The following is a 14,807-nucleotide window of genomic DNA, read 5'->3' on the forward strand; positions in this document are numbered from 1 at the left end:
CCAGGCGCTGTGACTCACGCTTGTAATCCCAGCACTTTGGGAGGCCGAGGTGGGCAGATCACGAGGTCAGGAGTTCGAGACCGGCCTGGCCAATATGGTGAAACCCCGTCTCTACTAAAAATACAAAAATTAGCTGAGCGTGGTGGCGGGTGCCTGTAGTCCCAGCTACTCAGGAGGCTGAGGCAGGAGAATCGCTTGAACCCGGGAGGCCGAGGTTGTAGTGAGCCGAGATCATGCCACTGCACTCCAGCCTGGGCGACAGAGCGAGAAAAAAACAAAAAAAACCCACCGTACATAAATGGTATAAAGTTCTTAATTGTATTTGCTTTGCTGGTGGGAATGTCATTGGTTTTGGGAGTTGATTAAGATGATTTTCTTGAAAGTTTAAAAATGCATCCTGATACCCTTAAGAACACAAAAGTGATTGTGTAAGAGAATACTTTTTTTTTTTTTGAGATGGAGTCTCACTCTGTTGCCAGGCCGGAGTGCAGTGGCGCAATCTCGGCTTACTGCAACCTCCGCCTTCCAGGTTCAAGCAATTTTCCTGCCTCAGTCTCCCGAGTAGCTGGGACTACAGGCACGCACCACCACACCCAGCTAATTTTTATATTTTTAGTAGAGATGGGGTTTTACCGTGTTGGCCAGGGTGGTCTCAGTCTCTTGACCTCTTGATCTACCCACCTCAGCCTCCCAAAGTGCTGGGATTCCAGGCGTGAGCCACTGTGCCCGGCCGATAATACTTTCTTATAAAAGATAACTCTAGGAATTTTGTCTTTTGAAAAACATGTTTTAAATATATTCAAAATAAACTTAAACATTTAATTTTTGCAGTTTTCAAGTGAAGTTTAAATGGCTTTCTCCTCAGGGCTATCATTAAGAAGGCTTCCGATCTAGAGTACAAAATCCAGAGAAGAACCCTTTTCAAGGAAGACTTTATCAATTATGTTCAAGTAAGTGTGTAATTAATAATTTCTTTCTTTTTTTTTTTTTTTTTTTTTGGTGAGATGGCATCTCACTCTGTCACCCAGGTTGGAGTGCAGTGGTGTGAATGGTGTGATCTCTGCTCACTGCAACCTCTGCCCTCCAGGCTCAAGCGATTCTCCTACCTCAGCCTCCTGGGTAGCTGGGACCATAGGTGCATGCCACCATGCCTGGCTAATTTTTTGTACTTTTTGGTAGAGACTGGGTTTTGCCATGTTGCCCGGGCTGATCTCAAGGGATCCACCCACCTTGGCCTCTCAAAGTGCTGGGCTTACAGGTGTGAACCACAATGCCCGGCCAATAATTAATAATTTCATTACTTTTTTTTGAGGCAGGGGCTCAGCTTTCACCCAGGCTGAAGTGCAGTGGTGCCATCATGGCTCAGTGTAGCTTCCACCTCCTGGGCTGAAGCCATCCTCCCACCTCAGCCTCTGGAGTAGCTGGGACTACGGGTATGGGCCAGTGTGGCTGGCTAGTTTTTGTGTTTTTTTTTTTTTTTGAGATGGAGTCTCGCTCTGTCACCCAGGCTGGAGTGCAGTGGCGTGATCTCTGCTCACTGCAAGCTCCGCCTCCCAGGTTCAGGCCATTCTCCTGCCTCAGCCTCCCGAATAGCTGGGACTACAGGCGCTGGCAACCACGCCCGGCTAATTTTTTGTATTTTAAGTAGAGACGGGGTTTCACCACGTTAGCCAGGATGGTCTCGATCTCCTGACCTCGTGATCCGCCCGCCTCGGCCTCCCAAAGTGCTGGGATTACAGGCGTGAGCCACCGTGCCCGGCCCAGTTTTTGTGTTTTTTGTAGAGACAGGGTTTCGGCATGTTGCCCACGCCCAAAATGCTGGGATTACAAGTGTTTGTGAGCCACCGGGCCCAGCCTTACTTTTTTTATTTTTGTTTTTGAGACAAGAGTCTTGCTCTGTCACCCAGGCTGGAGTGCAGTGGCGCGATCTTGGCTCACTGCAACCACCGCCTCCCGGGTTCTAGTGATTCTCAAGTCTCAGCCTCCTCAGTAACGGATTACAGGCGTATGGCACCACACCCAGCTACTTTTAGTAGAGACTGGGTTTTGCCATGTTGGCCAGGCTGGTCTCGAACTCCTGGCCTCAAGCAATCCACCTGCATCGGCCTCCCAAAGTGAGTGCTATGATTACAGGCATGAGGCATCATGCTCGGCCCTAGCCTTACTTTTTAATCCCTTCACAAATTGATTGATTGGTTGATTAATTGAAATAGAGTCTCTCTGTGTCACCCAGGCTGGAGTGCAGTTGTGCAGTCTCTGCTCACCGCAACCTCCGCCTCCTGGGTTCAAGTGATTCTCCTGCCTCAGCCTCCCATTCCCTTCACAAATTTAAAATCAGTTCTAGAATGATGAGCTTAACATCAATTTTTTTTTTTTTTTTTTTTTTGAGATGGAGTTTCACTCTTGTTGCCCAGGCTGGAGTGCAGTGGTGTGATCTCGGCTCACTGCAACCTCCGCCTCCTGGGTTCAAGCAGTTATCTGCCTCAGCCTCCTGAGTAGCTGGGATTACAGGCGTCTGCCACCACGCCAGGCTAATTTTTGTAGAGACAGCGTTTCACCATCTTGACCAGGCTGGTCTTGAACTCCTGACCTGGTGATCCACCCGCCTCGGCCTCCCAAAGTGCTGGAATTACAGGCATGAACCACCACACCCGGCCAACATCAATTTTTAAAAAAATTAAAAAAGAATTCCAGAAACGTTCATTAGATAGATATTTCTGAACAGGAGTAGCATTGGGAGTAGCATTACTCCACTAAGACTGTAGTCCTGGCCAAACTGAACTTACTTTTCCCCTCCTCTTTCTATCTTGTCGTTTTCTTTCTTTTTTTTTTCTACTGGGTTTGTAGATCAGAGATTGTCAGAGACATAGTGTGTATCAGGACTTCAGCAAGAGATTTGCCTCTTGGTGAACAAGATAGAGGAGAATGAATGTGATGATTGTAGAGAATTGAAAAGTTACTACTTGTTTATCTGTCGTCTGTCCACTTGGAAAGAGGTGTACTGCAAGATTTCTTCATCTTGTAAATGCATGGAAGGTTTGAATAAAGAAAAATTATGTCAGACCCATTTTCCAATGGGGGAGAATAGCTAATATGTTGGATGACGGAATCAGGATTCAGAAAGAACCAATAACAAGATCACATGTTTATAAGACTAGAAGTTTTGGTTGGGCGTGGTGGCTCATGCTGTAATACCAGCACTTTGGGAGGCTGAGGCGGGCAGATCACCTGTGTTCAGGAGTTCGAGACCAGTCTGGCCAACATGGTGAAACCCCCATCTCTACTAAAAACACAAAAATTAGCCGGGTGTGGCTCCTAGCTACTCAGGAGGCTGAGGCAGGAGAATCGCTTGAACCCAGGAGGTGGAGGTTGCAGTGAGCCAAGATTGTGCCATTGCACTCCCAGCCTGGGAGACAAGAGCGAAACTCCATCTCAAAAAAAAAAAAAAGACTAGAAGTTTTGAGCTTAAATTTAAAAAGACAAAAGACAGCTGAACAAACAATATATGAACCTTGGCTAAGCTATTGTTTTTGGAAGAGGTCCTATGAGTAGATTGCTCACTCAGAATGAGCCAAGACCATATTATGTCAAAGACAGAATTTTTTTTTTCCAAGTAATACACTTACTCTTGCCCAGGCTGGAGTGCAATGGTGCGACCACTCATTGCAGCCTCGAACTTCTAGGCTCAGGTGATCCTCCTGCCTCAGCCTCCCAAGTAGGTAGGACTACAGGCTTGTGCCAGATGGCTGGCTAATTTTCTTATTTTTTGTAGAGCTAGGGTCTCCTTATGTTGCCCAGGCTGGTCTTGAACTCCTGGACTCAAGTGATCCTCCTGCCTTGACCTACCAGAGTTTTGGGAATTACAGACTTGAGCCAGTGTGCCCAGCCAAAAGATTTCTTAAAGCTAAATTAGACTGTGAAAGCACAAATCATGAGAGAAAAGACTGATTGATTTGATTGTGTTCAAAATACAAATTTCTGGAGGGGCGTGGCGGCTCACGTGTGAGACAGGCAGATCGCTTGAGCCCAGGAGTTCAAGACCAGCCTAGGCACATGGCAAACCCCATCTCTACAAAAAATACAAAAATTAGCTAGGCATGGTGGTGCACACCTGTAGTCCCAGCTACTCTGGAGGTTGAGGTGGGAGGATCAGTTGAACCTGGGAGGTGGAAGCTGTAGTGAGCCATGATGGCGCCATTGCACTTCAGTCTGGGTGATAGAGACCCTGTCTCAAAAAAAAAAAAAAAAAAATTCTGTGCAAAAAAGACACTACAAATAATGTGAAAATACAAGCCACAAAATGTGAGAAAATATTTGCAACACATAATTGGAACTACATATACACATATATAAAGAACTGTAAATCGAGAAGAAAATGAAAACTAAAAAGAAAAATGGGCAAATCATGTGAACGTGAAAGTCACAAAGGGGAAATATCACTTGTAGTTAAACTTATGAAAAGACGTCAGCCTTATCAGTAATTAGTTAAATAAAGATTAAAACTAGGTGTAGGGGCCGAGCGCGGTAGCTCATGCCTGTAATCCTAGCACTTTGGGAGGCCGAGGTGGGTGGATTACTTGAGGTCGGGGGTTGGAGATCAGCCTGGTCAGCATGGTGGAACCCCATCTCTACTAAAAATACAAAAATTAGCCAGGCACAGTAGCACGTACCTGTAATCGCAGCTACTGGGGAGGCTGAGGCAGGAAAACTGCTTGAATCCGGGAGGCGGAGGTTGCAGTGAGCCTACGTTGTGCCACTGCACTTCAGCCTGGGCAACAGAGCGAGACTCCATCTCAAAAAAACAAACAATAAAAAAAAACCAGGTGTAGGACTTCTTTATATTCATCGTAAGAGCAAACCTTTTTTTTTTTTCTTTCTTTTTTGAGATGGAGTCTCGCTCCGTCACCCAGGCTGGAGTGCAATGGCATGATCTCGGCTGACTGTAACCTCTACCTCCTGATCAGCCTCCCAAGTAGCTGGGATTACAGGCACACACCACCACCCTCGGTGAATAGGGATATAGCTAAAGGGATAATGTTGTGTAAAAATATGGATTGATGGGCCGGGCACGGTGGCTCATGCCTATAATCCCAGCACTTTGGGAGACCAAGGTGGGTGGATCACTTGAGGTCGGGAGTTCAAGACCAGCCTAGCCAACATGGTGAAACCCCATGTCTACTAAAAATACAAAAATTAGCCGGGCATGGTGGCAGGCGCCTGTAATCCAAGCTACTCGGGAGGCTGAGGCAGGAGAATCTCTTAAAGCCAGGAGGCAAAGGTTGCAGTGAGCCGAGATTATGCCACTGCACTCCAGCCTAGGCGACAGAGGGAGACCCCGTCTCAAAAACAACAACAACAACAACAAAAAAAAAACCTATGGATTGATGGATGTAGCATGATACCATTTATGTAAAATTTAAAAGTGTTCAAGACATCATTATAATAAAGTCCAAAGTCATGTTTGGGAATGATAACAAAGTCAAGGTAATTGCTGCCTCTGGAGAGGGAGAAGAGTAGAATCATAGATAGGTACATAGGTAGCTTCATTTTTATATGAATTTTTATTTCTAAAAATTTGAAGCAAATGTAGTGCAATGTAGGTTTTGATGTAGCTGCACTGTAGCTGCATGGGATGTTTTATATGCTTGAAATATTTCATGGAATAATTTTTAAGTGAAGCATGTAATTATAAGCTTGTTAATTCTGTTTAAGTTTTATAGCTAAGTGAATTTGAAGTGAGTTCTAGACATTTATTGTAAATTATGTGATAGCACATTATTTTTTATTTTATATTCTCGATTTTTTTTTATGACTTTAACTAAATTTCCAGTATTTAAAAGGTTTTAGATTTTCTAGCTTCTCATTTTTTTGTATGTTTTTCTTTCATAGTATGAAATTAATCTTTTGGAGCTGATCCAGAGAAGAAGAACAGTAAGTAGAAGATTTTCTAGAAGTTGGAGAAAAATACAGAACTAAGCAGTATGGCTGTATAGTTAAGACTTGTGTTTGGGAGACAGTGTTGATAAAACTGTGGTGATATGCCTACAGTGGATATTTGTAATTATTTGTTTGCTTCATCAGTACCATTAAATGGTCAAGTAGGAATGCTGTTTTGGACAAATGTGATTAAGTTGAGGCTCTGTTTTTTTATGTCCCCCTTTAGCGCATTGGATATTCATTTAAGAAGGATGAGATTGAGAATTCTGTTGTACACCGGGTACAAGGTGTTTTCCAACGTGCCTCAGCAAAATGGAAAGTGAGTGATCAAGGCATCCTTAACTTTATGAGATGTGAAGATAAGTATTATACATATTGTATTAGGGATTAACATGCAGTTTTCTATTTTTATCTTGTGTATCTTTATATTTACTCTAATGATGGTATCATTAATCAAAACATTTTTTGAGCCACTTAACAAACCAGTAAGAAAATTGATCTTATTACCTTACAGTTATTCTATGAGGACAGTGCTGAAAACAGTGTATTTGATACATTACTAAGGATTGGAAATTTGGGAGATATTTGTATATATTTGTAAGTACACTGAAGACTTAGAGCTAGAAGATAAATGGTTATGTAGGGGCAATACCTCAGAAACTTGAGTTTTTTTCTTTTCTTTTTTTTTGAGATAAGGTCTCACTGTGTTGCCCAGGCTAGAGTACAGTAGGGTGATCTCGGTTCACTGCAACCTCTGCCTCCCAGGCTCAAATGATTCTCCCACCTCAGCCTCCCCAGTAGCTGGGATCACAGGCACATGCCACCATGCCTGGCTAATTTTTGTATTTTTGGTAGACATAGGATTTCGTCATGTTGCTAGGCTGGTCTCGAACTCCTGGGCTCAAGTGATCTGCCCACCTCAGCCTCCCAAAGTGCTGGGATTACAGGAGTGTTTGGAATTGGATATATTACATGAGAAGTATTTTGGATTCTTGGGAATGACAAATTTTATATTGCTACCCCAGATTGAGATCCTTTAAGAACTGCATTAAACCAACTGGATAGATAACAAAGTTTTTTTGGAGCATTGTGAGTGGGAGTTGGGGGAAAGGTTGAATTATCATAGTTAAGAGATCTGAGGCCTTTGTGAGGAAGAGCCAGATAGGATGAGAGGTGACTGGATTTTCTGAAATCTGCTTCTTTTTTTTTTTTTGGTGGGGGATGGAGTTTTGTTCTGTCGCCCAGGCTAGAGTGCAGTGGTGTGATCTTGGCTCACTGCAACCTCTGCCTCCCAGATTGAAGCAATTTTCCTGCCTCAGCCTCCCCAGTACCTGGGACTTCAGGCACGCACCACCACGCCTGGCTAATTTTTGTATTTTTAGTAGACAGGTTTTCACCATCTTGGCCAGGCTGGTCTCGAACTCCTGACCTCAGGTGATCCACCTGCCTCAGCCTCCCAAAGTGCTGGGATTACAGGCCTGAGCCATTGTGCCTGTTTTTTTTTTTTTTTTTTTTGAGGTGGAGTCTTGCTCTGTCACCCAGGCTAGAGTGCAGTGGCACACAATCTCGGCAGCTCACTGCAACTTTCGCCTCCTAGGTTCAAGTGATTCTTCTGCCTCAGCCTCTATAGTAACTGGAATTACAGGCACATACCACCACACCTGGCTAATTTTTTTTTTTTTTTTTTTTTTTGAGTTGGAGCCTCCCTCTGTTGCCCAGGCTGGAGTGCAGTGGCCCAATCTCGGCCTCCTGGCTTCAAGCGATTCTCCTGTCTCAGCTTCCTGAGTAGCTGGGATTACAGGGGTCTGCCACACGTCCGGCTAATTTTTTTGTATTTTTAGTAGAGACGGGGTTTCACCATATTGGCCAGGCTGGTTTTGAACTCCTGACCTCAAGTGATCAATCCGCCTTGGCCTCCCAATAATCTTTGTAATTTTAGTTTAGGTGGGGTTTCACCATGTTGGCCAGGCTGGTTTCAATCTCCTGACCTCAAGTGATCCGCCCACTTCGGCCTCACAAAGTGCTGGGATTACAGGTGTGAGCCACTGCATCCAACCTGAAATTTGTTTGTTTTTAGCAAAATTAATTAATGCAAAGGTGTATTATATGTAAAGGTCAAATTTGGGCAGCTTACTACATTGCTTTTCTTGCAGGACGATGTTCAACTTTGGCTCTCCTATGTGGTTTTTTGTAAGAAGTGGGTGAGTAAAGCCATGCATGTCTTGCTTCCTCTGACCGTCTTTTTGTTAATCTGCCCTTTAAGCTTCATGCCAGATGTTTTTTCCTGAAGTGTAGGGTTAACATGAAAAAAGAACCCAAGAAGGCGGAACATCAATATAACATTGGATATCTGAATGACTATGGTTTCCAATTCAATTGAAAAGAATATAATTTTTACGTGTATTTGTTCAATACAGTTGATTTTTTAAAAAGATATTTAAAGTGTTTAGTGGTTTAATTGAGGTAGAAAATTATGAGGGTCTGTGTTCGTTTATATATCCCTAGCAATAGCATGTCAGGCTCCATTGGATTTTACAGTTGGTAAAGTTAGGGTACATATTACTTAGAGAGTAAGATCAATGATTTATCTGTGCAGGAAGTAGAAATATTTTCCTTTTTTACAGGCTACTAAAACTCAACTTAGCAAGGTATTCTCTGCCATGTTGGCGATTCATTCCAACAAGCCAGGTATGGTGAAATCTTTGTCAATTTTTCTACATTTTATTTAGACTCAAGCCATTTTGGATTTTATTTCGCTTGATGAATCTAAGAGAAATTATTTTGAGGACTTGAGCTTAGGCAGTTGGCCTCAGCAGTTTTTCTTACTGAATAGCTGCCTCGTAGTTCACCCCTGCCTGCTATATACTAGTTACTGTCCTAGGTGTTGTATCTGCAGGCAAGAAGGACTGTATTTCTTTTTTTTTTTTTTTTGAGACGGAGTCTCGCTCTGTCTCCCAGGCTGGAGGGCAGTGGCGTGATCTCGGCTCACTGCAACCTCTGCCTCCCAGGTTCAAGCAATTCTCCTGCCTTAGCCTCCTGAGTAGCTGGGATTACAGGTGCCCGCCACCATGCCCAGCTAATTTTTGTATTTTTAGTAGAGACGGGGTTTCACCATGTTGGTCAGGCTGGTCTTGAACCCCTGACCTCGTGATCCACCCGCCTTGGCCTTCCAAAGTGCTGGGATTACAGGCGTGAGCCACCGCTCCTGGCCAGACTGTATTTCTTTTTAGATGATGGCAAAATAAACTTTTGAATCCTTTGTGGGACATTTTATTTGGAGGCAGTCAAATCTGAGGAATTTTAGAAGCTTAAAGGGGAAAATATCAATATAAATTTTAGAAGAGTGCTGGTACAGAGTAGACTCATGTTTTGTAAGAGAAATATTTCTCTTGTGAATAATGTATAAATGGTCTAGTTGATAGTGAAGGGGCCTCAGTACCTATTCTCAGGGTATTAGGCTTAATCAGATATCTTATACCACACAAGACTCAAATAGACTACATTTGGCACCAGTTTACTCAGAAATATAGCAGGATAGCCTTAGGTATGTTCCTTCTGCAGAATGCTCTTAGCAGAATGGAGGTAGCCTCTGGTTCCTAAGGTGACTGTTCAGGTATGAGGAGATGAGATCATATCAGTAGGTAGGAGATCCACTCTGGTTTAGAAGCCCCATGGATGGGCATGGCTTCTACAGATCCTAGAAAGGCCATGCTCAATTTTAGGAGTCACATGTTCAAGGAAGCCCAAAGCAATTGCTTGCCACTATTGCTGACCCTTCTATTCCAGGTGTGGTTACCAACCAGGTGTCATTTTTAACAAAAGCAATCTTGATAAGATAGGTGACCTTTATTAAGTGTCTAGGGAATAGCTAGAATGTTAACTCAGGGTTAATTTCCCATGTAGAAGGACAAAGGGTTTTAGAGAAAATTATGAATTATAATTTATTTTATTTTTTATTTTTTTGAGACAGAGTCTTGCCTCTGTTGCCCAGGCTGGAGTGCAGTGGTGCGATATCAGCTCACTGCAACCTCTGTCTCCTGGGTTCAAGGGATTCTCATGCCTCAGCCTTCTAAGTAGCTGGGATTACAGATGTGCACCACCACGACTGGCTAATTTTTGTATTTTTAGTAGAGATGGGGTTTCGCCATGTTGGCCAGACTGGTCTCGAACTCCCGGCCTCAAATGATCTGCGCACCTCAGCCTCCCAAAGTGCTGGGATTACAGGAGTAAGCCACTGTGCCTGGCCCTATAATTTCTCTAAATATTGAGAAAAGAGCAAAAAATAATTTTATTTGTTGTAAGATAAGCAGTTTTTTCTGGCCTTTTTTTTTTTTTTGACATGGAGTCTTGCTCTGTCGCCCAGGCTGGGGTGTAGTGGTGCGATCTCAGCTCACTGCCACCTCTGCCTCCCAGGTTAACGTGATTCTTCTGCCTCAGCCTCCGTAATAGCTGGGACTATAGGAGGGTGCCACCACGCCTGGCTAATTTTTTGTATTTTTTAGTAGAAACGAAGATTCACCATGTTGGCCAGGCTGGTCTCAAACTCCTGACATCAAGTGATCTGCCTGCCTTGGCCTCCCAAAGTGCTGGAATTACAGGTGTGAGCCACTATGCCTGGCCTTTTTCTGGCATTTTACTACCTTTAAAATTTGTATGTGGGCCAGGCACGGTGGCTTATGCCTATAATCCCAGCACTTTGGGAAGCCGAGGCAGGCAGATCATTTGAGATCAGGAGTTTGAGACCAGCCTGAGCAACATGGTGAAAACCCATCTCTACAAAGCTACAAAATTTAGGTGGGCGTGATGGCGTATGCATGTGGTCCCAGCTACTTGAGGGGCTAAGGTGGGATGCTGGTAGGTGAAGACTGCAGTGAGCTGTGTTTGTGCCACTGCAGTCTGAGCAACAGAGCAAGACCCTGTCTCAAAAAAGAAAAAAATTGTATGTGACTTACAGTAATATCCTTAGATCTGATGAAAACAGTAACAGACACTTAGGTACTCATCCTCTAAATTGAACATTTGTTATCATTTACTCATTTGCTTCAGAATACTGTTTCTAATTTTAGATAATGTAACCAAGCTTTGCAGTTAGAAACTGCCTGTCCGAACTGCTTCCCCTTTTGTTAAAGGTTTTTTTAAAAAATTGTTTGAGTGGGCCGGGTGCAGTGGCTCATGCCTGTAATCCTAGCACTTTGGGAGGCCGAGGTGGGCGGATCACGAGGTCAGGAGATCGAGACCATCCTGGCTAACATGGTGAAACCCCGTCTCTACTAAAAATACAAAAAAAAATTAGCCGGGCATGGTGGCGGGTGCCTGTAGTACCAGCTACTCGGGAGACTGAGGCAGGAGAATGGCATGAACCTGGGAGGCGGAGCTTGCAGTGAGCTGAGATTGTGTCACTGCACTCCAGCCTGGGCGACAGAGTGAGACTCTGTCTCAAAAAAAAAAAAAAAAAATTGTGTGAGTATTAAAATTGGATCATTTGGTTCTTTTCTTGTCTGACTTGATTAATTTATTGAAATGCAATCTGATGGTTTTTCACTTACAGCTTTGTGGATTATGGCAGCCAAATGGGAAATGGAAGATCGATTGTCTTCAGAAAGCGCAAGGCAACTATTTCTTCGGGCACTGCGCTTTCATCCAGAGTGCCCAAAACTTTATAAAGAAGTAAGTGTGTATGCACATAGGATGAGACGGTGATGTCTCAGTTTGGTCCTCTGGAGACATGTTTTTTTTTTCCTTGATTCAAGCAATTCTTACGCCTCAGCCTCCCGAGTAGCTGGGATTACAGGTGCCCGCCACCATACCTGGCTATTTTTTTTGTATTTTTAGTAGAGACGGGGTTTTGCCATGTTGGCCAGGCTGGTCTCACTTTTTTTTTTTTTTTTTTTTTTTGAGACAGAGTCTTGCTCTGTTGCCCAGGCTGGAGTGCAGTGGCACGGTCTCGGCTCACTGCAAGCTCTGCCTCCTGGGTTCACACCATTCTCCTGCCTCAGCCTCCCGAGTAGCTGGGACTACAGGTGCCTACCACCATGCCCGGCTAAATTTTTGTATTTTTTAGTAGGGATGGGGTTTTACCGTGTTAGCCAGGATGGTCTCGATTTCCTAACCTGGTCATCCGCCTGCCTCAACCTCCCAAAGTGCTGGGATTACAGGCGTGAGCCACTGCGCCCGGCCCATGTATTCTTTATTAAATAAAAAAGGCTTCAATTTATGGAGGCTAGGAATAAGTGTGGAGGTATGGGTAAGGAAAAACATCTTTTTTTTTTTTGAGACGGAGTCTCGTTCCGTTGCCCAGGCTGGAGTGTAGTGGCCCAGTCTTGCAACCTCTACCTCCTGGGTTCAAGCAATTCTCCTGCCTCAGCCTCCTGAGTAGCTGGGATCCCACGTCCGGCTAATTTTTGTATTTTTAGTAGAGATGGGGTTTCGCCCTGTTGGGCAGGCTGGTCTCGAACTCCCGAACTCAGGTGATCTGCCTGCCTCAGCCTCCGAAAGTGGTGGGATTACAGGTGTGAACCACCATGCCCGGCCAGGGAAAAACATCTTTTTATTTTTTGTCCAGTGGTAGGTGTTGACACTGCAGCTTCTAAGTTAGTTGAGAGGTTGGAACTCCCGCCTCCTTCCTGTGGTTGGAAGGAATAGGGAACTAGACTCTTTAACATTTTTTTAGTTGGGAGCCAGATTTAGCCTCTTTATACTTTTGTTTTTATTTTTTTTCTTGTTCCCTTTGTTCTCTTGGTTCTCCAAAGAAGCCCTCTTCTGGCTTCTTTGCCTTGTCTACCTCTTTTCTCCGTGTTCTTTCTGTCTCCTTTTCTTGAGATAGATACCTGGTAGTACTTCCTTTCTCTTTTCGGGGACTTACTCACTTATGGATGGTGCCCTAGAACATTTGAGGGCCAAGCTTTAGATGAAAATCCCAAATAATAGAAAGGATGTATTGGAAGCTGCACTGTTTTCTGAGTCATTTGTTAGGATAAAAGAGAAACTGCTATTTAATTCTTTTTTTTTTTTCTGAGATGGATTCTCACTCTGTCACTCAGGCAGGAGTGCAATGGTGTGTTCTTGGCTCACTGCAACCTCCGCCCCCGGGGTTCAAATGATTCTCCTGCCTCAGCCCCCAAAGTAGCTGGGATTATAGGTGTGTACCACCATGCCCTGCTAATTTTTGTATTTTTAGTAGAGATGGGGTTTCACCACGTTGGGCAGGCTGGTCTCGAACTCCTGACCTCAAGTGATCCACCCGCCCGGCCTCCCAAAGTGTTGGGATTACAGGCATGAGCCACCGCGCCCAGCCTGCTATTTAATTCTTAAATGAAAGTTAAGGCTGGGTGTCGTGGCTCATGCCTTTAATCCCAGCACTTTGGGAGGCTGAGGCAGGAGGATCACTTGAGGTCAGTTGTTTGAGGCCAGGCAGCAACATAGCAAGACCCTGTCTCTACAAAAAATAAAAATAAAAAAATTATCTGAGTGTGATGGAATGCACTTCTAGCTACTCAGGAAGCTGAGGCAAGGGGGATCACTTGAATGCAGGAATTCATGGCCGAAATGAGCTGTGATCACCAGTGCACTCCAGCTTGGGTGACAGAGCAAGACCCTGTCTCAAAAAAATTTAAAAAAGCATCTCCAAAGATTTTCAGTTTATTTCTCTTCAATAGTACTTTAGGATGGAGCTGATGCATGCTGAAAAACTGAGGAAGGAGAAGGAAGAATTTGAAAAAGCCAGTATGGATGTGGTAAGGTTCTAATTATTTTATTCTCACTTGCTAACAATGTATAACATTTTGTGCCTGCTTAGGAGTAAGAGAAAATATTTGGAATATATTTTTCTTTTTTTTTCTTTTTTTTTCGAGACGGAGTCTTGTTCTGTCACACAGGCTGGAGTGCAGTGGCATCATCTTGGCTCACTGCAACCTCTGCCTCCGGGTTCAAGCTTTAATGTTTAATGTTGTTACATTTTGAAACTTCCACATGAGTTAGTGTTACTTATAAATGGACTTAGTTAGGAAAATGAAGCTTTATGCTATAAAAATAGATATTTGGACTAATTAATGTGGTTCTCAAAATTGTTACTTACAGAATAGCCAAATGCTATTCTTTAATGCTGTATGATCTCATAAAGTGATATATTAATGGATTCAAGGAGCTTGAGAAATGTTGTGAAATGTGTGGTTTCCTGGCCTTCTTTCTTTCCCTTTTTATATAATTTTTTGTGTGACAGAATAATTAAAAGATTTAGAATGTTAGAGCTGAGAAGAAACTTTGCTATTGTCTGTTATTGTGGTTTCCAGCTTAGAACTTTTTTCTCAGACGGAGTGTTGCTCCTTGTCACCCAGGCTGGAGTGCACTGGCACGATCTTGGCTCACTGCAACCTCCGCCTCCCGGGATCAAGTGATTCTCCTGCCACAGCCTCCCGAGTAGCTGGGATTACAGGTGCCCGCCACCACTCCCGGCTAATTTTTGTATTTCTAGTAGAGATGGGGTTTTGCCATGTTGGCCAGGCTGGTCATGAACTCCTGATCTCAAGTGATCCACCCGCCTCGGCTTCCCAAAGTGCTGGGATTATAGGCATGAGTCACCATGCCAGGCCAGGACTTTTTTATTCAAATAAAATGTTACACAGAAGCGCAAACAAGATGTAAAATCTGACCTGTTTTGGTCCAAATGGAGAGTGAGGCCTTAAGCCATGTGATCTTGCCACCACTCATGGAGCCTGAGAGAACACAGTTGGAAGGTCAGTGATCTTGTTCAAGCTGCACACTTTACAAGTGAGGGAACTGGCCCGGAGAGAGAGACATGATTTACCAGTGGTCATATGGCACAGGTAGTCTAGGATTGTTAATTTTCGTCCTAGTGCTTTTCCTCCTTGTAC

General features: G+C 43.9%; 1 protein-coding gene across 2 annotated transcripts in view; it reads left to right on the forward strand.

Annotated features, from left to right (window-relative positions):
• UTP6 (UTP6 small subunit processome component) overlaps nt 1–14,807 on the forward strand; it is a 39,289-nt gene that overhangs the window by 1,329 nt on the left and 23,153 nt on the right. For both annotated transcript variants that reach the window (XM_054459921.2, XM_054459922.2), the window contains exons 2-8: nt 866–950; nt 5,890–5,931; nt 6,164–6,256; nt 8,091–8,138; nt 8,562–8,625; nt 11,486–11,604; nt 13,593–13,670. In XM_054459921.2, the coding sequence (XP_054315896.2) occupies nt 866–950; nt 5,890–5,931; nt 6,164–6,256; nt 8,091–8,138; nt 8,562–8,625; nt 11,486–11,604; nt 13,593–13,670 (529 nt within the window). The remainder of the gene's footprint in view (nt 1–865; nt 951–5,889; nt 5,932–6,163; nt 6,257–8,090; nt 8,139–8,561; nt 8,626–11,485; nt 11,605–13,592; nt 13,671–14,807) is intronic.

Source organism: Pongo pygmaeus, chromosome 19 (assembly GCF_028885625.2).
Source record: "Pongo pygmaeus isolate AG05252 chromosome 19, NHGRI_mPonPyg2-v2.0_pri, whole genome shotgun sequence".
Classification (NCBI taxonomy): domain Eukaryota; kingdom Metazoa; phylum Chordata; class Mammalia; order Primates; family Hominidae; genus Pongo; species Pongo pygmaeus.